This window comes from Globicephala melas, chromosome 13 (assembly GCF_963455315.2).
Source record: "Globicephala melas chromosome 13, mGloMel1.2, whole genome shotgun sequence".
NCBI lineage: Eukaryota > Metazoa > Chordata > Mammalia > Artiodactyla > Delphinidae > Globicephala > Globicephala melas.
In genome coordinates, this window is record NC_083326.1 from 29,018,167 (window position 1) to 29,043,861 (window position 25,695).

At 40.2% G+C, this 25,695-nt stretch overlaps 1 protein-coding gene across 5 annotated transcripts in view; it reads left to right on the top strand.

The window, feature by feature from the left end:
• The window catches only part of ATP9B (ATPase phospholipid transporting 9B (putative)), a 217,057-nt gene that overhangs the window by 23,142 nt on the left and 168,220 nt on the right, over positions 1–25,695 (top strand). For 3 of the 5 annotated variants that reach the window (XM_030868226.2, XM_060311086.2, XM_030868225.2), the window contains exons 4-5: positions 2,184–2,297; positions 13,524–13,632. In XM_030868226.2, coding sequence (XP_030724086.1) covers positions 2,184–2,297; positions 13,524–13,632 — 223 coding nt within the window. Of the gene's footprint in view, positions 1–2,183; positions 2,298–13,523; positions 13,633–25,695 lie in introns of those variants that run through there. The other 2 variants (XM_030868234.2, XM_030868238.2) reach the window with 1 other exon arrangement.

Consider the following 25,695-nt stretch of genomic DNA (forward strand, 5'->3'; position numbering starts at 1 on the left):
TGGCTGGGAATTTGTTTGGTAGGAAAAGTGGAATGTATCTAATGTTTAAAGCCTGCCGAGGCTGTCACAATGAAAGTAAAATAACTTTTTACACAAACATGACTCCATAACAAAATATCTATAAGCATTTATAGATTTCTTTTCTACTTCACATTGTAAATTTCAGGCCTTGTTGTATTGTTATGTCAGTAGTTATCTTTAATTAGGTATTATGCTAAATTTAAATTCTGAAGTTTAAATATTTACTACTTTTTTTGTTGCCAGTGATATTTGTGGCTTAAATTATAAAACTGCGATTATATGTATTTAGATTAGTGGAATTATTTTTACCTTTTGTGCATCATTCCCTATTTTAATAGACAGATTTATTTATCTTTCTAAAGGCAAAAGAAAGCTGGGACTGATTTATGTTTCCAGTATCAAAGTTTTTGATATGTTCTAGGTATTAGCTCTTACGCTATTTTGCAAAAACCCCTCTTGATTATGTGAAATGAGGGCTGCTTTATCTTTCATGTTTTTATTTAAATAACCATGCTGACTTTATATTGGGCATTGATCAGCCCTCACCACCCCCATCCGTCCAATAGTTGTCAGATGCTTGATGTCTAATATGCTCCTTTATTAAAACACACAAAACTAATGGCTTCATAATTAAAAGACTGATCTTTTGTTAGGACAATAAAGTGTAAACTTGCTTTCAGGCAGATAAATATTCTCATCTTTATTGAATGAAGCTACTGTTTTCTCCTTAGGTTTAAATTATTAAATACTCCCACGTTGGCTAAGTGTTGTACATTTTCCTAAAGCCCTCCAGAAGTTCACTCAGCAGACAATCACGTCTTGATTGCAGTGGTTTAAGGTGGATCGGGCAGCTTAGTTTTGATCCGAGTGAGTTCACTTGGCTACCAGGACGGCTGTCCAGAAGAGACCTGTTGATGTGTCTGTACAGCTGTTACCGTGGGAATGACTTTTTTCTTAGATTGTCTCTTAAATTAGTCTTTTCATCTAAAACGTAGTATTTTAGAAACATTTGGTAATTGCACAGTAGGAATTCTATGCCATTTTTAGCACGAATGGCAATTTCTGAATTGCTAGTAGATATAATCTATGCTAACTGAGATTTGAAAGAAATCACTGAGGAAAAAGAGTTTTCTCTCCTGCTAAGATTAATTTATGAAATGATTCAAAACATTTTTAGACAGCAGTTGAACATGATTATGAATATAAATGTGTCATTGATGTAACTGATGTTTTTAGTCATACACATAACTGTGTGATGATGTGTATAACTTCATTATATAAAAACTGTGGTTCCAGACTCTTTAAGTCAACAGTAAGTACTTAACGCATTGCTCTGCCCTTGTGAAAATTTCTGTGCCTTCCACGTTGTATTAGAAAATGGCATCCCAGGAGATTTTGATCTGCAGTTTGCAAGTCTGTAAGTTTCATTGTAATTGTAGTGTTGAAGGTCAGCTACTGTATATCAGCTATCATATAAAGAATATGCAGGTAGCTGTCTTCCTGAAAATTGGTCTGTAATTTACATATTTTTATATTTTATCATTTCTTATACTTTGAGGGAAGTAAATACAGGAGATTAAAGTAGGTTTTTTTTGTGTGTGTGAAGTCGTACCTGTACATGGTTTGCTTGTTCACTCGATCTTTGTAAAGCTACCTAGATGTCCACATTCAGAAAACGTGGCTATCATGTTTTATTGTTTACCATTTCATAAATACAAGGTTAACACCACTTTTCCATAAGATTTTCTGAGTTGATATGAAGAGATACATTTGTATATCTATATTAACTGACTTAATAACATTGGGAAGGTTTTGCTGTCTCATTTGGTGTGCATGTAAAGATTTATAGAAGATGAGTGTGGGAACCTGGAAAATTGCATGCAAGAAAATAAGAAACTTTTAGAGGACACTTAACATAGTTGAAAGTTCTAATTGTCTTTTTTTTTTCAGTTTATTTTAAATATAATTTGGGGTAACCTTAGCTCTTTTTTGTGATTTAGTTATTGGAAAGCCATTGTCAAAATTAATGTATTGTGACTCAGGGCATGTTTTCACTGTTTGATGGAAATACAGTTAGATATTATGTTGATTTTAATTATTTAATTAAGATATGAAAGATTTTCCTTGAAGAGATTATGTTAATTTTTTCTTTTTCTTTTTAGGTTTTATATGAACAATTCAAGTTTTTCTTGAATCTCTATTTTCTGGTAGTATCCTGCTCACAGTTTGTGCCAGCATTGAAAATAGGCTATCTCTACACCTACTGGGCTCCTCTGGTAAAAAGAAAAGATTTTTGAAATTATGTGAAATTATTAAGTATTTAAAATATAGCTTTAAGAGTGGAGATGTTTAAAAGATAAATCAATCGTATTTTTAAAATGTGATATGTTGCTGTGTGTCACTGAACTTTTGTTACAAGGTTTCACAGGAGTGTGAGGGCAGCGTGCGGCGCTAGGTTGGCTGGAGAAGCTACAGAGCACCTTTGCTGGTGGGGCTGGGCGTTCTGTCGGGCCCTAGGGTGGCAGCTGTGTGTCCCCAGCCCCGCTGCCCCGTACTGGAGGAGCTTTTGGGAGAGATGGGGCGGGCCTGTGCAAGTCTGCCCAGCACCTCTGACATCCTGACGGATGGGCAGCTTTTCCCTCTGCCTGATGGCGACAGTTCTGAAGCATCTCAGTGAAGTCTGGCAGCCGCTGGTTGACAGTTTGGGGTGTGACATTTTTGGAAAGGCAAATGATGTTTGTCATTGAATATTTCCATCTCAAACATGCTATCTTGATAGTTTTATACTGTTTGCAGATAGTTTTCATTGCTTTTCAGTTTACAGAGGTAAGAGGTATGTCTCCTTCCTTCTTTTCACCTAGAAGCGGGTACTGCTCCCTTTGGTGTGCTCCCTCCTGGGCAGATCACCAGTGTGATCTGGGCAAGAAAACATGGTGAGTGAGATGATTCCTGTAGCGAGGGAGCAGGGCAGTGCTCAGGTTTCCCGCCCTCAGAACTGGAGATCGGAGCCATATGCTCTCCAGTTGATCTGTTCTGCTTCGTGCAGCCCTGCCGCCTCTGAGGCTGTGCTTTCAGGTGCGGCAGGAGGGCTGGAAGCGGGGGTAAGTTTAAGTCCCTCTCCGGTTCCTGTTCACGTAGACTTTAGGGTGGCGTGGGTCTGAGCAATGAAAGCAACTTATGTGTAATCTAGATACAAAATTACTGAATAAATGGATACCTTTTCCACTTATTGTATTCGCCAGGTCGACAGAGACATTGGTGCTGGTGATGTGAAGCTGTGATTCTCATCCACTGTTGTGTAAACATAAATCTGTACAGCCTTTTTTTGGAGGATAGTTTGGAAATACATATAAAATACCTTACAAATGGATTCAGCGTTTTTATTTGCGGAATTTATCTTAAACCAATAATGATCAGTCATAGAGTCTAAAGAACGTCTTTACTAATGTCTATTATTATTCTTTTTAAAAATATTTATTTGTTTGTTTATTTATTTATGGCTGAGTTGGGTCTTTGTTGCTGTGCGCGGGCTTTCTCTAGTTGTGGCGAGCTGGGGCCACTCTTCCTTGCAGGTGCGCGGGCTTCTCATTGTGGTGGCTTCTCTTATTGAAGAGCACAGGCTTTAGGCGTGTGGGCTCAGTAGTTGTGGCTCGCGGGCTCTAGAGCGCAGACTCAGTAGTTGCGGCGCAGGGGCTTAATTGCTCCGTGGCACGTGGGATCTTCTCAGACCAGGTCTCGGACCCGTGTCCCCTTCATTGGCAGGCGGATTCTTAACCAGTGTGCCACCAGGGAAGCCCTATTATTCTTGATGACAAAACTATTTGAAAAGTCAAATGTCTAACTGGATTGTTTAACTGTGCTTTATGCCATGCATTGTTGGAATACTGTGCTACTGTGTACCTTTGAAAATGATGTTTAGAAAAAGCATTTAATAACACTGAAGGTGTACATATTAGAAAAATGGGGAAAAGTGGGTTAAAATATGTATGGAATGAAATACACAATTCTTTGATCAGCCCCCACTGAGTTCGTTTGTGTCCAGCACTAGTGAAAGCAGTGTTGATTCAATTGTGAATAAGACAAACCCTGTCCTAATAGAGCTTATATTCTGGGGGAGAAAGACAATTTAAATGATCCGTCATGCCAGGAAGCCTGCCATGAAGCCGTGAAGCCGAAAATGTAAAGCAGGATATGGGGGTAGAGAATGACCGGGTTATTTTAATAGGGTGGCTAAGGAAGTCGCCTTTGTTGGGGTGGCATTTGACGACATCTGGACGATAGGAGGGAGTGAGTGGGCCGTGTGGAGAGCAGGTGTTGCAGGCAGAGGGCACAGTAGTTGCACAAGGTCTGGACGCCCTGGAGTGTGTGGACGTGCAACTCTGGTGGGAAGGGGGCCTGGAGGGGCGGTGGGCGCTCAGATTTCATCCTGAATAGGATAGGGGCGTGTGTCTGTGTGTTGCATATGTCACACGAGGGAGAACACTGACGCTTACACCACAGTTTTAAAAGTTGATTTTCAAGCCACACAGCCATGGAGAGGGAACATAGGTGACTTTTCCTTCTTTCTTTTCTCTCACTTTTCTTCTCATTGGAGGTAACCTCTATTCTGAATTACATTGCTGTGTATCTCTTAATAATTTTGCTACTTATGTTTGTATTTTTAAAACAAGATGCACTGTTTTGGCATGCTTTAAAAATTCTATGTAACATTTGTCTTGCTCTAAGTATCCTTTTGTAACATGCTTTTTTGACTTTACATTGATTTATAAAATTGACCCATGTGGACACACATATCTAGTTCCTTCGTTTTGCACTTCTCTAAAGTATTCCATTGTGTGAATGTATCACAATTGATTTGTCCATCCTCTTGGGAAAGGAGACTTTTAGGTTGTTTCTAATTGTTCTCAGTTACAGACTGCTGCACGACCAGTCGAATTGTGTGTTATTCCTTACACACTTGTGCCAGAAATTCTGTAGGCTGTATGTGCCCTCCTTAAAAGTGCTGTTTATTTTGTCCATTTTCTAATAAAAGCAGTCTAGCATTACAGAAATTTTAACATAGAAAATATACTTGCTAATGCTGAAAACACAAACTTATTTATGGTTTTCATGTGTTTATTTCTAGCCCCTATTTTCTATTCCTAGCAGTATTTACCATTTAAATAGTATTTTCTACCTTGGGTTAAATTAATTTTAACTCAAACAATGAGTATCTGAGAACACAAATTCTTCTTAAAAATCTGAAGTAAAATATATTCATTTGTATCTTGCTTTTGTCTCTGGCCTTTTTAACTCTGATTTAACTAGCTTTTAACCAAAGAAAATGTTCTATTTTGATGGATTCTTTTCGAAGAATTCAGTGTTATCTGTTCACAGATTGACCTTGTTGGCCAGGCTTGGACTGAGTGCACAGCATACATGGGCCTCTCTAGTTTCTCTGTTCTCTAACGAGAGCTCATTTCCAGTTCTAGCTTGGATTTTAGGTCCTTTAACTTGAATTCTCAGGTTTTTTGAAGTACTTTATCATTTTTTTTTGACATGAGAAATAAACTTTATTATATTTAGATAAATACCTCAGTACGAACCTCAGTATCCACATAAGGGGACCATTATTCTGCTGTGATTATGTGTTCGTGCTCCAGAGAGCAGAGAAAAGCCCCTCCCCTCCTTCCATTCGGGCAGGGCCTCGACACGCGGGCAGGCGGGCGGGCGAGCGCTCCCCTGCTCCGCTCTGCTGGCCGCCACACCCTCAGACCTGGGTTCCCACCCTTCCCTCTGCTCCTCGGTTTGGCAGCAGCCAGAGGTGACGCCTCTTCTCAGAAAACACATAATGAAGGTTTGTTAGTATCTTTGCTTGCACTTTTTATATGCATTTTAACCTTTGATTTGGCAAGAATCTCACAAAGTTGATGTGCGCATTGGGCTCACTTTTGAATCCACGAAGCTGACTTAGGGTATATTGGTTCTTTGATCCAAACTCACCTCAGAACACCTTTTAAATTTTTGAAAATTTAGATACTATCTGTAGAAGCTCTTTTTTATTAATCTGGGCAAAGTTAAAGAACCTTTAAACTAAATCTAAAATATATATGTGTATGTTTTTTTTTTTTTCTTTACCAAGGGAAGTACTCTTGATTTCTTCCTAAGCCCTTGTTCTTTCTGTGCCTGTGTATCTTACCCTGTCCCATCCCAGGGCCTAGAAGAGCAGGGATCTTCATATACACATTGAAGCTTTTGACATCTTTTCTCTGCTTGCACTCTAAGGTTCTATAAGTTGCCCAAAAGAGGAATCAGTTAGCATTTGCAGTTTTCTCCTAGCCAAAAACCTGCCAGTGAAGCATAAAAAATCTTAAAGCTGGTGATTATGAAGTCTGATGTCTGATGTCCACTCATTTTAAAGAAAACAAGTTAATGCAAACTTAATCCCTCTGCTCTCTATCTAAAATTAGGATGTTTCTGGAAACAGTGATAGCTTAATTAATAATCTTTATATTTCAATTACTCCTGGCAGTGTTGTTTACTGGCTTCAGGTCTGAACTAATTTCTGTTATATTTTGTTATATAATAGGAAGAGTAAACTGAAAATAAGTGATTTCATTACATTGTATCAGAATGAATATTACCTTTCATACTGTTCAGATTTCAGAACACTTCTTCAAGGCAAAGCTGCTGTAATCAGAGTAACAAAATGGGTTGTGATGCTTCTGTCAAAATTAATAAGGTGGAGTAGATCTATCCATACAAAGATTTTTAGATAAAGAAAATACGGATTTTTAATCTGTACATCTTCCATATAAAATATCTTCCTGGTGCTCTGTTAATACATAATTGGAAACCAGACAGGCTGTGTAGGTTGGAAATCAGTCTGGGGGGGACTCTGATTTTCAGTCTGATTTTAAAATCCTTCCTTCTATCCACCCTTTCTTGTGAGTGTCTCTGTGAATTGGAGGTGTGGGCAAAGTATGAAAAGGAGAAAACAAAATCAATCATTTGGAATCCTGCCATCCAGAGACAACCACTGTTTACATGAACTTTGTGACCCTGACTGAGTTACTTTTTCTTTTTGTATTTCAGTTTCCTTATTTGTGAGTTAGAGCTAAAAGTACACGTCTTCTAAGGTTTTTGTGACATTTAAAAGGTAATTCATTTAAAATATGTAGGAGTGTCTGGCATATAATAATCCCTCAAAGGTAAACTGATGTGGTAACATAATAAAATCTTTTTTCTCTTTACTAAATTATATATTGTTTTGACACTCACTCCATATGGTTCCTGGGTTATATGGAGAAATAGAAAAGAATCCCACTTTGTGATGTAAGATTTCATCACAGGCTGTGGACAGGCCATGCGAGATATTCTTGTCATCAGTGCTGATGCACCAGTGCTGTTGATTCTGGGGGACAGCATGTCACTGTGACCCTCTTGTGTGCAGTTTTGGTTTTTCTGGGTAGCAGTGCTGTAGCCGACATCTCTGACCTGGTTGGTGCTGAGGTCATGGGCAGGCCCAGCTGCTCCTGCAGGAGACTTGTGTATCCACATCTTCCCTAAACCACCCATCTGTTATGAGCCCAGACCTCTTCTGAGGTCTTAACCTCAGAAGATGTAAACTTGAAAGGTAGAGGCCCATTGGTTGTAACTCCAGTGGTCAAGAAGGAAATGGTGGCATCAGCTTGCCTTTCCTTTGATCTGTTTTATGTTCCTAGGCTGGTCACTGGGCGTCTTCTCAGAATATATGTGCTAGAGGTGGGCATGACGGTGTGGGAGGGACCCCTCTTGGCTGTTTCTGGTCCTACCCGTCTATTATGTATCCAGAGGAACCTTAGACTTGGAGTGAGGCCTGGAGCAGCTTAGAGCTGTCAGTAGTCCTTGCCTGTGACCGGGACTCTGCGTCCTCTTAGGGGTGTTGAACTCCTGTTTTTAGAAGTTGGGACCTGCCCCTCTTTGGTGCATCTTCTCTAATATTATCACATTAGAAGAGGCAGCTTGCTTTCACTCCTTGAGTTCTTAGGAGCACTAGGAACTAGCACAGTTTTTGTGGTTTATAAACTTAATAAATTCATAGTTAAATTTTGCTGTCTTTAAGCTGTAGGTTTAAAGGGTAAAAATTAGATTCATCTGGAGAGTTTAAATACCATTTGTATGTCGGGGTGGGGGAGGGGGTCAGTTCCCTGGAGATTAGAGGTAAAGGTACATATTTTAGGTAGGGCCTGAGCAAATCTGTGTTGCAAACAGTTGTCTGAGTGATTCTGATATGCTGTCTGATAGAAAGCGCTTCTTTAAAAATACTGTCTTCATTGTATAAATGAAGCATTCCTGACACTCATTCTCCTCTTGTCTCTCAAGGTGAGTCAGTCACAGGTAGAGTTTTAAGGAATTACTTCCACACCATCACATGAGGCTGTAACCGTAAATATTCTCCTACACGAGAGTGGCTGCATAGAACTGTAGTTTTTGGATTCATAGATGCATATTTTTCATGTTACTGAAATTGTGACTTATAAACGGTTTATGTATTTAAAGTGATATTGTCTTCCCACCAGGAGTGTTACTAAATTAATAATGATGTATTTTTTTTTAAATAAATCTATCTATCTATCTATCTATTTATTTATTTTTGGCTGTGTTGGGTCTTTGTTACTGCGCACGGACTTTCTGTACTTGTGGTGAGCAGGGTCAAGTCTTTGTTGCGGTGCGCGGGCTTCTCCTTGCAGTGGCTTCTCTTGTTGCGGAGCACAGGCTCTAGGCACGGGGGCTTCAGTAGTTGTGGCACGCGGGCTCAGTAGTTGTGGCACATGGACTTAGTCGCTCCATGGCATGTGGGATCTTCCTGGACCAGGGCTTGAACCTGTGTCCCCTGCATTAGCAGGCAGATTCTTTTTTTTTTTTTAACATCTTTATTGGGGTATAATTGCTTTACAAGCAGGCAGATTCTTAACCACTGCGCCACCAGGGAAGTCCCAATAATGATGTATCTTAAAATCAACAGCATCTTTGAATTAGGGAAATAAAATATTTCATCATATAGAGTATCATAAATTTCTTATTTGGACTCTCAGGTTTCCATTTTTTTCATATTCAGTGCTGGGATCCTTGATTTTATTTTATTTTTTTCTTTAGGCTAAGTTTCTAGAAGTGAAGCTGCTTGGTTAATATGTGTATAAATTTTAAGGCTTTTGATAATACTAAATTTCTTAAAGCTAATGTTTTTGATATTTGATGCTTTTATTTTATTTTATTTTTGTCTTACCTTTGCTAACCCTAGCTCTAATAAAATGATGAATTTGCATTCAAGATAAGAGTACTTCTCTGCCCCCAACTAATAGTTGCTTTGACGACCACTTTATTTCATCCCTGCTTTGTCATGGCAAGTCACCAGCTTTGGAGAGGCTGGCCGTTTGTCCCTAGAGCACATACTTCCCTCTAGTATGGAGATACTTGGTCATAATGTAGAAAGCTCTCTTGTTCTTAAAATTTTGTACTTTGCACAGCTAACATACTTTTAATGGTAAAAGACTGAATGCTTCCCCCTAAGGTCAGCAGCAAGACAAAGATGGCTACTCCCACTGTTTCCATTCAACATTTTATTGAAGGTAAAATGAATAGTGCAGTTAGGCAAGAAAAAGAAATAGGAGGCATCTAGATGGAAAAGAAGAAAAGCTATCTGTCTCTATTCGCAGATGGCATGATCTTGTATATAGGAAAATCTAAGGAATCCATGCACACACAAAAATATTGGAACAAGTTAGTGAGCCGTAGGGTACAAGATAAATATACAAAAATCATTTGTATTTCTACACACTAGCAGTGATCATCTGAAAATGGAATTAGGATAACAATTCTGTTTATAACAGCATCAAAAAGGAAAAAAAGGAATAGATTTAGCTAAAGTGCATATCAAAAACTATAAAACATTTTTGAAAAAAATTAAGATATAAGTAAATGGAAAGTCGTCTCATGTTCAAGAATTGAAAGACTTAGTATTACAATGACAGGACTCTCCAAACTGATCTACAGATTCAGCGCAACCCGAATCAAAATCCCATTTGGCTTCTTTTGCAGGCATTGACAAGCTGATTCTAAAATTCATGCAACAACGGAAGGGTCCCAGGGTAGCCAAAAAAACCTAGAAAAGTAGATCAAAGTCGTAGGACTCATACTTCCCCATTTTGAAACTTCTTACAGAGCTGTAGTAATCAAGAGAATGTGGTACTGGCAGAAGGATAGGTATGTAGGTCAAAGGATACAATGGTGAGTCCAGACATAAACATTTATGACAAATGGATTTTCAGCAAGGTGCCAAGACGGCTCAATGGAGAAAGAGTAGTTAGTCTCCAGCAGATGGCGCTGGGGCGTTTGGACAGCACGTGGGAGGGAATGAAGTTGGGCCCTACCATAGCATACACAAGACGTCACTTAAAATGCATCGTAGACCTAAATGAAGCTGAAACTGTAGGACTCCTAGAAGAAAGCATGGAAGTAAATCTTTGTGATCTTGGACACTAAGAGCCCAAGTGATAAGAGAAAAAACTTGAGTAAGTTGGACTTCATCAAAACTAAAAACTTTTGTGCATCAGAGGACAGCGTCAAGAAGGTACAACGATAACCCAGAGTGGGAGAAAGTGTTTGTAACATCAGATTTGTAGGTCACATATTTGACAAGGCACTTGTATGCAGAATGATGTAAAGGGCTCTTCCAGCTTAACAACTAAAAGATAAGTTGACCCAGTTATAAAGTGGGTGTAGGTTCTGAATTAACATTTCTCCAAAGAAGATATACACATGGGCAATAAACACATGAATATTGGTGTAATCGCTTTAGAAAACAGTTTGGCCGTTGTCAGGAAGCTAAACGTCGAGGTTACCGAATCACCCGTAATAGGCAGATCCACAGAGACGGAAGGTAGATTAGTGGTTTCCAGGGCGGGGACCGGAGGGGGAATGGGGGCTGGTTGCTGTTGGGGTTTCTTTTGGGGGTGATAATATAAATAAATAAATATGCTCTAGAACTCGATGGTGGTGATGGAGGTACAGCTCTGTAAATAAACTAAACAAGTGACGTGCGTGCTTTAAAAGCATTTTAAGGTACGTGAATGAATCTCAACAAAACTGTTACTAAAAAAAAATGTGTGCTAAAGGTCCTGCTACGTGAGGGTCACGCTGCCCATCGCCAGCTGTCTTCAGGCGGTGATGGCAAAGCCCTGGCACGTGCCGTGCCTGCCTTCCTCTCTGTGGGTGGGGCCCACCAGCAACTGCTGTTCACGGCTTCTCTTTATGATTCCAAGAGTAGCTCTGGAACACTTCTTAAAATAGTGCTTTTAGCAGCCACTGGAAAGACACTGGCAAAGACCGGATGGGAGGCGTCATGCTGTTGCAGGAGACTGCTGATAGTGTCCTGGCGTTGGAGGATGAAGGCGGCACTGAGTGGGCCACGAGGCGAGAGGTCTGTCCTTAAGGCTGTGCTTTAGTGAAGGAGCGTAAACAGCGGGGACCGTTGAGGTTTCAGGCAGTGAATTGCTGGGGCCCATCCCTGGAGGAGGATTTTGCCACATATTTGTCAAATTTATATTGCAGAAGATACTTTGGGAACTGTGTGGAGGGATGACTTTGAGGGGGATGAGGCTGGAGGCGGGAGGCTGGCCCAGTAGTGATGGTGGCCGTGAGAACCAAGGGGGCCTGGGCCAGGCTCCCACATCACTGCTGAGAGTGGTGTAGGCCTCAGGCGTGCTGGGAAGCACAGTCAGCAGGTGGGGATCCGTGATGACACTGAGAGTCAGAGAGCAGTAGTGACGCTGCTTACTGGTGGTGCCTGTACCATGAACGTCAAGACTGAAGGCTACTGGGTGAGTGGAGAACTGGGCCGTGTGCACTGAGCCTGGAGCCTCACACCAGCCTTCAGGCACAACTGCTTAAAGAGGACTGCACTTCAGTAAACACAAGAAACATTCTCCAGAGGCCTACGTACTTTAGCCTATTGGTTAGACAGAGAAAAACCTATGTAGAGCTGATTCACTTTGCTGTACGGTAGAAACTAATACGACATTATAAATCAACTGTATTCCAATAAAATTAATTAAAAATATATAAAACAATAAAAGCGGGATGGCGGACTTCCCTGGTGGCGCATCGGTTAAGAATCCGCCTGCCAATGCAGGGGACACGGGTTCGAGCCCTTGTCCGGGAAGATGCCACATGCCGCGGAGCAACTAAGCCCGTGCGCCACAACTACTGAGTCTGCACTCTAGAGCCCACGAGCCACAACTGCTGAGCCCGCATGCCACAACTACTGAAGGCCGCACACCTAGAGCCCATGCTCTGCAACAAGAGAGGCCACCGCAATGAGAAGCCCGCGCACCACAATGAAGAGTAGCCCCTGCTCGCCGCAACTAGAGAAAGCCCGCGCAGCAACGAAGACCCAACGCAGCCATAAGTAAATAAATTAGTTAATTAAATTAAAAATAAATAAATAAAAGCAGGGATGGCAAACCATGGGCCAAATGTGGACCTCCCTCTGTTTTGTACAGCCTGAAAGCTAAGAATGGTTTTTAAACTTTCAATGTTTGAAAAGCATCAAAAGCAGAATAATATGCTATGGCATATAAAAATTATATAAAATTTAAATTTCAGTGTCAATAAACAAAGGTGTTCTTTTAATTCAAAAAAAACCAAAAACAATAAACCTGGAATAAGAGATTATTGTACTTTCAGTGGAAATTCATCCAGTGTTGTGTAATTTACATGGTACGCTGGAGCATGTTTGTCATTAAAATGAAGCCTACTGAAGAGGTCTCTCTTTAATCATAGGGAACTTGACTTGAAGAATATTCTTGTATTGTGTGTCAGAAAATACATATGTAGCCTTTAAAAAAGATGGACGTTAGCCATGTGTTAGTAACGGATTTCACAATAGATTACAAGCATACAAAAGTTTTATTTCGATAGCACCAAACTCATCTGTTCAGGTTTTTGCTTAACAAAATGAGAGAAAAAGAGCACTATGGCCATACCTGTGCTCTCAAATGCATTTGCATGGTAATGCATGATGTAAGGAAGTTGATGTGTAAGTGTCATATATGGGAATTGTTTTGTGTTCCTAAATGCTTTTATTCTATCAGAAAGATTTAAGTGCACGTATTGTAAGATTTTTATGTCAGTCTTTGTTAATGTGATATTTGAATGCCTGAGTGTTCTAAATATAATTCATGGGTTTATTGAAGATTAATTTCTTTTTCTTTGGGTTATTAAATATTTTCTGATGTTTAGCTTGAAGTATATATTAAGGTGTGAATTTTTTAAGTTTTCTGGGGTATAGTAAGAATTGTAAATCTTTCACGATGCATTACTATGTTCCTTTTGTAGTGTTTGTTACTTTTTGTCTTTTTTTTCATTTATTGTATATTTTACAACTAATATAAATTGAACGAAAAAAAGTAAAGCTAAACAGTAAAAGAATTTTCCCTTTTTGTAGAAGTCCAGTTTTCTCAAATACTTTATTTTGTTTAAAGGGGTTTGTCTTGGCTGTTACTATCATGAGGGAAGCAATTGATGAATTTCGGCGTTTTCAGCGAGACAAGGAAGTGAATTCACAACTATACAGCAAGCTTACAGTAAGAGGTGAGCAGGATACTTTTAATTCAGTTTATCATTGTTTAATATAATCATCATTTTAGAATTAACATAAATGTAAGAAAACATGTCTTAATTTTGTTACTGAAAATAGTATTATGTGATTGTGTGTTGTCTAATTTTCTTGTAATAATATAATGCATATAATTTCAGGGTAGCTTTTTATTCATTCTCTAGATGCTTGGATGTATGTGTTTATGAATATTAATATATACACAAGCCCTTAAATGCATGCACACATACATATACATAAATATTAATAGTTTTAGAGTGGCTGTTACAGTTTGTATATAATGCACGTGTCCTAGAGACACGTGAAACTCAACTGGTGTGTACACTGTCTGTGAAGGGTAGCTATCACTTCCTCTAAAGTCTCTCTTTGCTTTATATTTTAAACACAGTCATTAAGGTCAGACATCTGGTATCTTGGCCTTGAACTATACTTAAGGAAGAGGGCTTTGAGCAGCTGAAACAAATGTCATGGTCCAAAGTGGTAACTGATGTGCGCCGATCCCCCTGTAACGTTCATTTAAGGCTTTAACCCTCGCCCAGTTTATGTTCTTGAGAGTTGTTTATTTGGTTTTTCAGTCCATTGTAGAAAAGAAGCAATGTATTAGGGAGAGAGTGGGTGAAGGTATTACAGGTAAGCGTGATGACAGTAGAAAGTGACAGTGAAAAACTAAATGGATATTCATAATGACTCAGAGCCTGTTTAAAAATGGAGAAGTTTAGAGTGGAGTTTATGTCTTCTGTTTATACATGGACATTTGTACAATGAATTATTATTATTTTTTAATTGTCCAAAAAGTGTTTTTATGCTTTATTGGAGTATTTTTCACATAACATAAAATTCATCCATTTAAAATATACAGTTCAGTAGTTTTGGGTATAGTCACAGAGTTATGAAACCGTCACCACCATCTAATTTCAGAACGTTTTTAACATTCTAGAAAGAAGCTCTGAATATCTATTAGCAGGCATTTCCCATTCTTGCCGCTTCCCTATCCCACTCCAGCCCCAGGCAACTACTGATCTACTTTCTATCTCTATGGATTTGCCTGTTCTAAACATTTCCTATAAATGGAGTCAGGGAGTGTGTGGCCTGTTGTCACTGTTTTCTGACACTTGGCATCATGTTTTAAAGGTGCATTCATGTTGCAGCACATACCAGTACTTAGCGTCTTGTTGCCAGGTGATATTCTACTGTATGATATATCATATGGATGGACATTTGGGTTGTTTCCACTTTTAGGCCATTATAAATAATGCTGCTGTGAACATTTGTGTACAAGTTTTGTGTGAACATTGTTTTTATTTCTTTTGTATATATACCTAGGCATGAAATTACTGGATTGCACGGTAATGTTTTTGAGGAATTGCCAAACTATTTTCGTAATTGGCTGCACCGTTTTACGTTTCCACCAGCAATGTGAGAGGGTTCCAGTTTCTCCACATCTTCAACAACACTTGTCTCTCTTTTTGACTGTAGCCATCCTAGTGGGTGTGAAGTGGTATCTCACTGTGGCTTCGGTTTGCATTTCCCTAATGACTAATGATGTTAAATGTCTTTTCATGTGCTTTCTGGCCATTAGTATATCTTCTCTGGAGAAATGTTTATTCACATTCTTTGCCTGCTTTTAAACTGAGTTATCTGTTTTAATTGTTGAGCTGTAGGAGTTCTTTCTATATTCTGGATTTAAGTCCCATGTTAGATATATGTGATTTGGAACTGTATTATCTCATTCTGTGGGTTGTATTTTTTCTTTCTTGATGGTGTCCCCTGATACACAAAAGTTTTTAATTTTCATGAGTCCGAGTTCATCTGTTTTTTTCTTTTTGTCGCTTATGTTTTGGGGTTGTATCTAAGGAACAGTTTGCAACCCAAAGTTACAACGATTTACTTCTGTATTTTCTTCTAGGGGTTTTATAGTTTTAGCTCTTACATTCAGGTCTGTGACCCATTTTCATTTTGTATTTTGTATGTGATGTGGCTTCTCATCCTTTTGCATGTGAACACCAAGTTGCCCCAGTATCATTTGTTGAAAAGACTGTTCTTTCTCAATTGAATTGAAAAATTAATTATTAAAAAGCTTTAATGCATAAAGTATTGGCATGGTAGAGGAAAGGTGTGTTGTAGAAAATAAGGTAAGCTTTAGCTTTGGGGAAAAGAGTCCTCAGAATGGCCAGGTAAATTAGGTGTAACTTTGGTTTGTCTATTTTGGAATACAGTATAGGTCCTGGCTTATGTTTTAAATTGTTCTGTATTGTGGAATTTGGGCTGAGCAGAGATTTGTTTCTGGGCACTAATTGTATCACTCACAAATAAATGGTGCGGTGATGTCAGCAAAAATGACAGCGTACGCAGCTCCACAAATCAAGCAGAACGTGGCACAGCTAACTTCGTCAAAACTCTGGAAACAGTCAAACTTTACAGCATCCAGGAAGAGGCCTCCTAAAAATCGTAGGAAAGCCTTTTAATATTTTCACCTGCCTTTGCTCCACCCCCTCCGTGTCATGACAACCGCCGGGAAGATAGCAGCAGCCATGTTCCCAGTCTGGGCTCTGGACCCGGCCCTGGAAGGCACAGAGCAGGACGAGCTTGCAAAGCTTTGTGTCTGTCTGTCTAACCTGTCTGGGGGCTACTTGAAGGACTGACCCAGTTCATTCGCCTGTCTTTCACCTAACTTGGAGTTCAGGGCAGGAAGGCTGAAAAGCTGCAGGCGTTTCTCCTTGTGTCAGACTCGGGTACAGCCGGAGTCGCCGGGCAAAGATTAGTTGGGGTTCACACACGAGAGTGTCACTTCCAGGCAGGAAAAGATGCGAGAGAATCCAAAGTGCCCCTGTTTGCTCGGGGAATTTTGAAAGCTACATTCAAGGCCAGAGCCGGATGCAAGCTCAGAAAAGGCCTGAGAAGGTCTTTTGCTTCTGACCAGTTTCTTGGCTCAGGACAGGCGGAAGTGAAGGCTGAGGCAGAGCTATAAACAGCCGGACTAAGCGACAGGGTGCCCAGCACAGAGCCACAGTCTGCAAAGGCGGAAGAGGCTGTTCTTCCTTTCTGTCGTCTTCCCTCCCTCCTTCCCTCTCCCCTCTTTGTCACCATATGTGACAAAGAATACATGCTTCACAAAAATAGTTTAGAAAAGTCACTACATATGCATGGCTATAGCATATACCAAGCAGCAAAACAAATCCAGAAGACGGGGAGACAGCTCATTTCCTGGGCTACCAGATTATAATACTCAAAATGTCTAGTTTTCCACAAAAAATTACAAAGCATGCAAAGACAGTGTAGCCCATTCACAGAAGAAATTAACAAAAACTGTCTCTGAGGAAGCCCAGACATTGGACTTACTAGACAAACACGACGTCATCCGCCTCAGGTATGCTCAGGAAACTAAGGCAAACAATGGACAAATTGCTAAAAGATACCAGAATGAGATGTTAACAAATGGAGAATATCAGTAAAGGTATGTAAGTTTTAAAAAAAGAAGCAAGAAATTCTGGTGCTGAAAAGTACAGTAGATGAAGAGAGAAACTCACTAGAGAGTTTCAGTAGCAGATTTGAGCTGGCAGAAGAAAGAATCAGTGAACTTGAACCTAGATCACTTGAAATTATCCAGTCTGAGGAGCAAGAAGTAGAATGAAGAAAAATAAACAGATCCTAAAAGACTTGTGGGGTAGCATCAAGTGTACTAAGGTACACGTGATGGGCATCTCAGAAGGAGAGGAGAGAGAGAGCACAGAGAGAATACTTGAAAGGATAATGGCCATTAACTCCCCGAATTTGAGAAAAGACGCAAATCTACACATTCAGGAAGTGCACTGAACCCCAGAAGGATAAATGCAGAGATCCACACTAAGACACATTACCGTCAGACAGTTGAAACCCCAGGACCAAGAGCACACCCTGCAAACGGCAAGAGAGGCGGCTTAGCACATGCAGGGGGTCCTCAGTGAGGTGAGGAGCCATCTGCAGACTTCTCATCAGAAACCTTAGAGGCCAGGGGGAAGTGGGGTGATGTTTTTAAAATTGGGAAAGGAGAAACCGTCAACAGAAAATTCTATGCTAGTAAAACTGTCACTCAAAAATGAAGGCGAAATTAAGATATTCCCAGATAAATTTAGAATTAAAAATAGGAACTCAAACACAAATACACATATACCCATGTTATCACTGCACTGTATACAATTGCCAAAAGGTGGTGATGACGGTCCAGATGTCCATCAGTGGGTGGATGGATAAACAAATTATGGTCTCTTCATACATCGGGATATTGGGATGTTATTTAGCTGTAACAGTTACTGAAATGCTGATACATGATAGAATGTGAATGAACCCTGAAAATACTATGCTTTGTAAGAGAAGCCAGACACTAAAGGTCATATATTGTATGACGTCATTCTTTTGAAATATGCAGAAGAGGTAAGTTAATAGATAAAGAATGCAGATTGTGGTTGCCGTGGCCTGGGGGAGTAGGGAACGGCAGCTGCTTAATGGGTATGAGGTTCTTCTGTGGTGATGAACACGTTTTGGAACTTGATAGAGTTGGTTGCACAATACTGTGAATGTACTAAGTGCCGAGAATCATTTACCTTAAAGTGGCTGACTTTATGTCATTTTCACCTAAAATAGTATAAAATGATGAGGAAGACAGACTGGTGTATGTCTTTTACAATTCTGTAATATTTGAATTCAAAATACTCTAACAACAATTTCAGTGGTTTCAATTCAAATGCAAGTGAAAATTCACGTTTTTAAAAAAAATCGGTCCTCATTGCCTGTGATCTGAGAAATGGACATTTCCCATGTAGATAGATGTCGGTAGCGACAGCTGCTCTTTTGGACTTCCGTGTGTGTCAGAACACTTTCCCTGTGCTCATTCACATAACCACCGCCCAGGGGTGGCTGGTGTGGTCTCCAGTGACAATGAGAAGCCTGAAACTCATGCTAAATAATTTGCCCGAAGTTGCCATCCTTCTTGGCAGAGTTCGTATTTGAACCTGGACCCTCTGACCTCAAATTCAGTGTTCTTTCAGCTGTGGCACATTGCTTTGTGGCTGGTTATTCTGATGTAAATGACTGATAAGTAAAACTTAGTATATAGAAAGTGCATGTGTATGCTTATTATTGAGTGTAGTTTAAAATTTATTTTTGGAATGGCATTGATTGCTTTCTGTGATTTATTGTAGTTTGTTGTATCATTTTACAGCATGTGAACTTTTTATATTTAGAGTTCTCAAGCACGTTCTTGTAGAAATAAATTGAGAAAATGTTCTGTGTTGTTATTTTTTTCTTTTGAAAAGGAAAGCCACTTCCACTGTTAAATATGCTAACGACTTGAAGGTGCTGTGTTTGGAAGCAGAGGATATTTTAACTCTGGCATATGACCTTAGTGAGCACCGAAGGATTTTTAGTTTGCTCTTTATTTCATTGCCTGATAAGCTGCTTTTCTTGCGTGGGAATTTTCCATACCTGTTGCTGCTAGCTTCCTTCCTTTCTCTTTATGACTACTTCTGCTATTCATTGTCTCCTAGTGAACAGCACCAGAGGCAGAGGCAAGGAAGAGAAAATAACGTAGATTTTCCTACTTCTGGGCAGCTTTTGCGAAGAGTTGGAATTGTGTGGCCATTCTACTTTTGGCTTCTTGGAAACAATGCTGTTTTTTTCCCTTGTTGCTAGGGAGTCATGTATAGATTGTGTACCTTGTTTGTAATCATCCAGATGGCTAGTTCACAATTCATTTCCACAGATATTTACTAAGTACCCACTATGTGTTGGGTACCGTGATAACTTGATGAGATTCAAATATGGATAAGTCCTGAACTAAGCTTTTTAAAGAGCTCATGCAGTCAGTATTCTAGCAGATAGGATCAATTCAGAAGTCTTCGTTTATTTGTGTTTTCATCAGCCGCCGGATCTCAGCAGGGCTAAGTTATGTAAACCACTATTAGTGTATTTCCCAAATTTAAACCTAAAGCTAACATGGAACTTGATATTTAGAAATGAAACTTGAATTAATTTTGTGCTGCTGGGTCCTTCATACAGCTCGTGATGATTGTTTTCCAGTATCTCTTAGTTATTTCTTTTTTATTTTTTAATAAATTTATTTATTTTTATTTATTTATTTTTGGCTGCATTGGGTCTTCATTGCTGCACGCGGGCTTTCTCTAGTTGCGGTGGGCGAGCGGGGACTTCTCATTGCGGTGGCTTCTCTTGTTGTGGAGCACGGGCTCTAGGCTCGCAGGCTTCAGTAGTGGCTCGTGGGCTCTAGAGCGCAGGCTCAGTAGTTGTGGTGCACGGGCTTATTTGCTCCGCAGCATGTGGGATCTTCCTGGACCAGGGATCGAACCTGTGTTCCCTGCATTGGCAGGCGGATTCTTAACCAGTGCACCACCAGGGAAGTCCCTTAGTTATTTCTTTTACTAGTTCTGGCGTTTTGTCGTTTAACATGTTTTCAAGTATTCAAACATAGGAGAGAGAGAAAAATGTCTGTGACTTGAGCCTTATGTAAAGTACTCGTGTTTGCGTATTCGTGTGTGTGTGTGTGTGTGTGTGTGTGTGTGTGTTTGAGAGAATGTGAGAGAGAACATTTGCATTTACATGTCTCTTGTGGTCCAGTTTCCTTGCCAAAAAGGAAGCTTATCTGTGCAGAGTATAGAAATTCTTTATTCCTGTGTATTTTAGCATCTTTGATTCATATTATCAACACTGTGTTGTCCCACACTTGTTAACATTCTTACTCTGTTTTTTTTAAGTTAAAAAGATTTTTATGGAATGTCGAATGAAATTTTGTCATCTTTTAGTGAAATTGACTCCATTTGTCAGTAATAATCATTCCTTGAAAATCAAGAGATTTTAAAATCCCTCGTTAGTGCCTTTTACATATTGTCTATGCAATATGTCGCTTTCACTAAGTCATCTTTCTTGTCTGTGATCTGAGCAGCATTTTAAAATACCCTCTTCCAGTGCTCATTCCAGAATATTCAGCATACACTATTGCATTTTTACTCTAAGTAACATTTATCAATCCATTACTATATGTCAGGCACAAACACTTTACATACACTCCCTCATTTGTTTGGTTCTCTGTGGCTGTATCATGGTGGACACGTATCCTCAGGACTGGATAGATAGGCAAGAGTGGATGTACATACTCATTATCTGCATAACTGGTATTTTTTCTTAGGTCACCCTAAGAGGACCTGTATGAATTCATTTCTTCATGATATTAAGCATTTAACATTTTTTATTGCATTGTTTGGAGATTAGGGCCTGGAACCCATGAAACATAACTTTAAAAAATACTTGCTTGCACAGGGTACCTTCTCACACAGACGGGCGTTTCGTATATGTCTGGGTGCTGGTAGCATCCTCTGCTTCCCTCTAGTGACTGGCATCAGTAGTTACCTTTAATGACTGCTGGTTACCTTTAATGACTGAACTCCCAGCCACACGTTTTTTTAAATTTTCAGTTTGGTGAAAAATGCTCTCATTGTGTTTTCTTGCTATTTATCTTTTAGCACTTCAAGGTTTGTTTCTTATCCTTTATGGAAGTTTATTCCGCCGTTGTTCCTATGTTCATCTTTATCTTATAATTTCTCTACTAAGATAAATTTATCACATGTGGGAAATACTTTTATCTTGTTTGATTAATTTTTTCATTTTTTTTAAGATGTAGATAAATTTATATTTTTCATGTAGGCATATCTTCTGATCCTTTTCCTTTGTGGTTTTTACCTCCATCATAGAAAGTCCATTCAATACCAATATATTATAAGTGACTATTTTATTTCTTTTAATTAAAAAAAACATTTATTTTATTTATTTAGTTATGGCTGTGTTGGGTCTTCGTTGCTGTGCGCAGGCTTTCTCTAGTTGTGGCGAGCGGGGGCTACTCTTCGTTACAGTGCGTGGGCTTCTCATTGCGGTGGCTTCTCTCATTGTGGAGCTCGGGTTCTAGGCGCGCGGGCTTCAGTAGTTGCGGCACGTGGGCTCAGTAGTTGTGGCTCGCGGGCTCTGGAGCACAGGGTCACTAGTTGTGGCGCACGGGCTTAGTTGCTCTGTGGCATGTGGGATCTTCCCGGACCAGGGATTGAACCCGTGTCCCCTGCATTGGCAGGCGGATTCTCAACCACTGCACCACCAGGGAAGCCCCTAAGTGACTATTTTAATTTCCTTACAGTATTTCTGTGTTTTCATTTTTTGTACTTGAATTTTTTTTTTTTTTTTTTTTGCAGTATGTGGGCCTCTCACTGTTGCGGCCTCTCCCATTGCGGAGCACAGGCTCTGGATGCACAGGCTCAGCGGCCATGGCTCACGGGCCCAGCCGCTCGGCGGCATGTGGGATCTTCCCGGACCGGGGCATGAACCCGTGTCCCCTGCATCGGCAGGTGGACTCTCAACCACTGCGCCACCAGGGAAGCCCTGTACTTGAATTTTTACCCCATTTGCAGTTTTACGTGTAAAAGTATGTATTGTATGGAGAAGGGATCTGACATTTTTTTTCTCAAATGGTCAGTTAGTTACTTTAAAACCAGTTATTCAAGTTACTAACTTCTGTCAGATCTTTGAGAAATATGTTAGATTTGTTTTGGTCCTTTCCTCTAGTTTCTGTGCTCGTCCACTGATTCATCCAAATTTCCATGCCAGTCTCATACCAGTTTTAAATGTTCCTTTACAGTACATTCTGGTATCTTGGGAAACCTCTCCATTCCTCCCTCCTCCCCTCCCTCCACCAGTTATTTTCATTTTTTTCTTGTGTTCTCTGAGAAGCATGAAACGCTCTAAATATAAGAGTCCTGGGGAACTTTCTGTCTGCTCGTGACTTAGGCCAGTGGCCCCTGGCCCTCCAGCAGCCTCACAGCTGTCTTGCCACCTCCATCTGTGGATTTCTTCACTGTCTCCAAGTCTCCACACTTAGGTGGATTGAGAAGTAAACCACTGTCATGTGGGTTATGTAAACGTTAGAGGAAAAGAGAGACCAGGGACTGTCTTGACCTGGGTTTGCTCACATCTCTCTCCATAGTAACATGACCGTACACACTCAGGTAGGACACTTGGGGTTTGTCCATGGGGTGAGTCCATGGTAGAGGGAGACTGCTTTTTTTGTACTGTTTCTGATTTTAGTGATTGAGAGTCTTAGAACTTGTTAATTACGAACCATTCATATTAACAATACTTTGTATCTTCACCTTTGATAGATATTTAAGAAGCCTGTGTAACTATAGGAAACAAAGGTTAGAAATTTCTTTTATGCAAACAGCAGAGGGCTTAATGAACACTTTGGAGTGTGTCCTCTCTTTATTGATACCATATAATTTCTATTTGTATCTGTTAGTTGGTAAAATATCTAACGTTTGAGATACTTATTAAAATTTTCAAACTGTTGTGATTTTCTGCAAAATCTTTTATCTGGTGAATGCAGTGAATTACTGTTGATACTTATTTCAGTGTTAGGTTCTGCATATAGCTTTAGGCAAAAGCACGTGCACTGGCTGGCTGTAAAGCCTGCCTGATAGCCTCCTCTGACAGCCCCTGGAGTCTCCCTTGGCAACTTGCATAGATAGCTTGGACTCCCTTAGCCAGTGAGAGGCTAATATAGTTTATCCGGTGAATAACATTCAGTGTTTTATCTTTAAATATTTCTTATGGTAATGTAGTATTTCATTATTCCAGTATTCCTCCCAAAGCTATTCCAGCTCTTTTGGTACTGATAGTAGAGGAAAAAGAATTGATTGTGTTTAATTTGAGTATCTTAATTTTTTTGTTGTTGCTTAGGAATGTTATTAAATGATACCTTGGTTATTGCTAGTAAATGTTTAAGAGTAAAAATTGGTTACTTTTGGCAAGATGCTTTATAATTCTTACCCCCCAGGCTGTAGTATTTCTTTTATTTTTCTTATTTCCTAGGCTGTAATTATACAGTCCATTTGTTGTTATATTTTATTTCACTCTACCTTACTTAATATTTCACTCTACCTTACTTACTTGCTAGAATATAAGCTACCCATTTTGTTCCCACTTATGTCCCTGGCCTGTACTGGGGGAAGGGTGTCCACGTGCCCTTGAGTTAATCCTGACTTCCTCTGGCACCCTCAACTTCGTCAGCCGAGGTCAAGGGGAAGCCTGTGCCCTGCCCAGCTTCAGCCGGGGTCAAGATGGGGTCCTGGGCTCCCCGGGCCTCTCAGCCTGAGCGCAGTCTCGGCCTGTGTACCCCAGGACTAGCCTCACGGGACCTTCATCTTGGTTCGTGTCTCAGACTTTAAAATCACTCTTCATCTTCTGCGTTTTAATCACCACGAGATTCTGTACATCTTCATTCTTAGCATTGCCCTTTTTTCACTGTGCCTTTGGAATTCTGGTTTCTTCATCACCTGAACCTTTCCATCATCAGACTCCTCTGAATGTGCCTTCTTGCTTTCATTAAAATGTGGCTCTTCTGTGAGGGTCCTGCTTCCCCTGCAACTCTCCTAAATGTTTGCTATTTTTCTCCCGTAATCTTGGGGCCACTTGACCTGGAATTAGAGTCCTTCCTATCTTTGTAGCTTATTCCCTCTTGCACCTTCCTCCGGCTATTTTTCAACCGCCAGTTCATTGATCTTACACCTTTGTGCTGTTCCTTGCCCCTTTGATGTTCTAGTTGATGAAGTCCAATGTATCAGTTTTTTCTTTTATGATTGTGCTTTTGGTGTCCTATCTGAGAACTCTTTGCCTAAACTCAAGTTCACAAAGATTTTCTGTTACATTTATTTCTCTGATGTTTCTTCTTCTAGAGGTTTTTTAGTTTTAGGATTTGCATTATATGACAGGTCTTTTGAGTAAAGTTTTGTATTGGTACAAGGTGTGCGTGTTGTTGTTTCTAGCACCAGTTTTTGAAAAAGTGATCCCTTTACCACCACATTGGCTTACACTTCTGTCAACAATTAGTTGTCTTTCATGTGTGGGTTTACTTCTAGACTCTCTTTTCACTCTGTTGATCTATTTGTCTCTTTTATGCTAAAACAATGGTCTTTTCATTACTGTTGTTTCATAATAATTCTTGAAAGCAGTAGCGTTTGCCCTCCAAGTTTGTTTTTCCTTTTTAGAGTTGTTTTGGCTAGACTAGATCCTTTGTATTTCCATGTGACTTTTATAAATTTATTTATTTATTTATTATTTTTGGCTGCGTTGGGTCTTTGTTGCCACATGTGGGCTTTCTCTAGTTGCGGTGAGCGGGGGCTACTCCTCACTGTGGTGCGCAGGCTTTCCATTGCGGTGTCCTCTCCTGTTGTGGAGCATGGGCTCTAGGCGTGCGGGCTTCAATAGTTGTGGCACATGGGCTCAGTAGCTGTGGCTCGCGGGCCCCAGAGTGCAGGCTCAGTAGTCGTGGCGCACGGGCTTAGTTGCTCCGCAGCATGCAGGGTCTTCCGGGACCAGGGCTCGAACCTGTGTCCCCTGCACCGGCAGGGCAGGCAGACTCTTAGCCACTGCGCCACCAGGGAAGTCCCTCCATGTGACTTTTAGAATCAGTTTGTTAATTTCTATTAAAAAAAAGCCTGCTGAGGGCTTCCCTGGTGGCGCAGTGGTTGAGAGTCCGCCTGCCAACGCAGGGGACACGGGTTCGTGCCCCGGTCCGGGAAGATCCCACATGCCGCGGAGCGGCTGGGCCCGTGAGCCATGGCCACTGAGCTTGCGCGTCCGGAGCCTGTGCTCCGCAATGGGAGAGGCCACAACAGTGAGAGGCCCGCGTACTGCAAAAAAAGAAAAAATAAAGCCTGCTGGGATTTTGATTGGGATTGCATTGAATCTATAGATAAATTAGGGGGAGAATTGACTTTTTAATAGTATTAAGTCTTCTGATCCATGAATGAGGTATATCTCTTCCTTTATTTAGGTGTTTTAAAATTTCTCTCAGCAATATTTTGGGTTTTTTTCAGAGTATAGGTCTCTCTCTTAATATAATACGATGTGATATAATATAGTATAGTATAAAACTTATTTCCCAACTACCCACTTTGCTTCATAATCTGTTTTAAGTTAGGCTCCTACCTCCACACCCACCTAAAATGGTG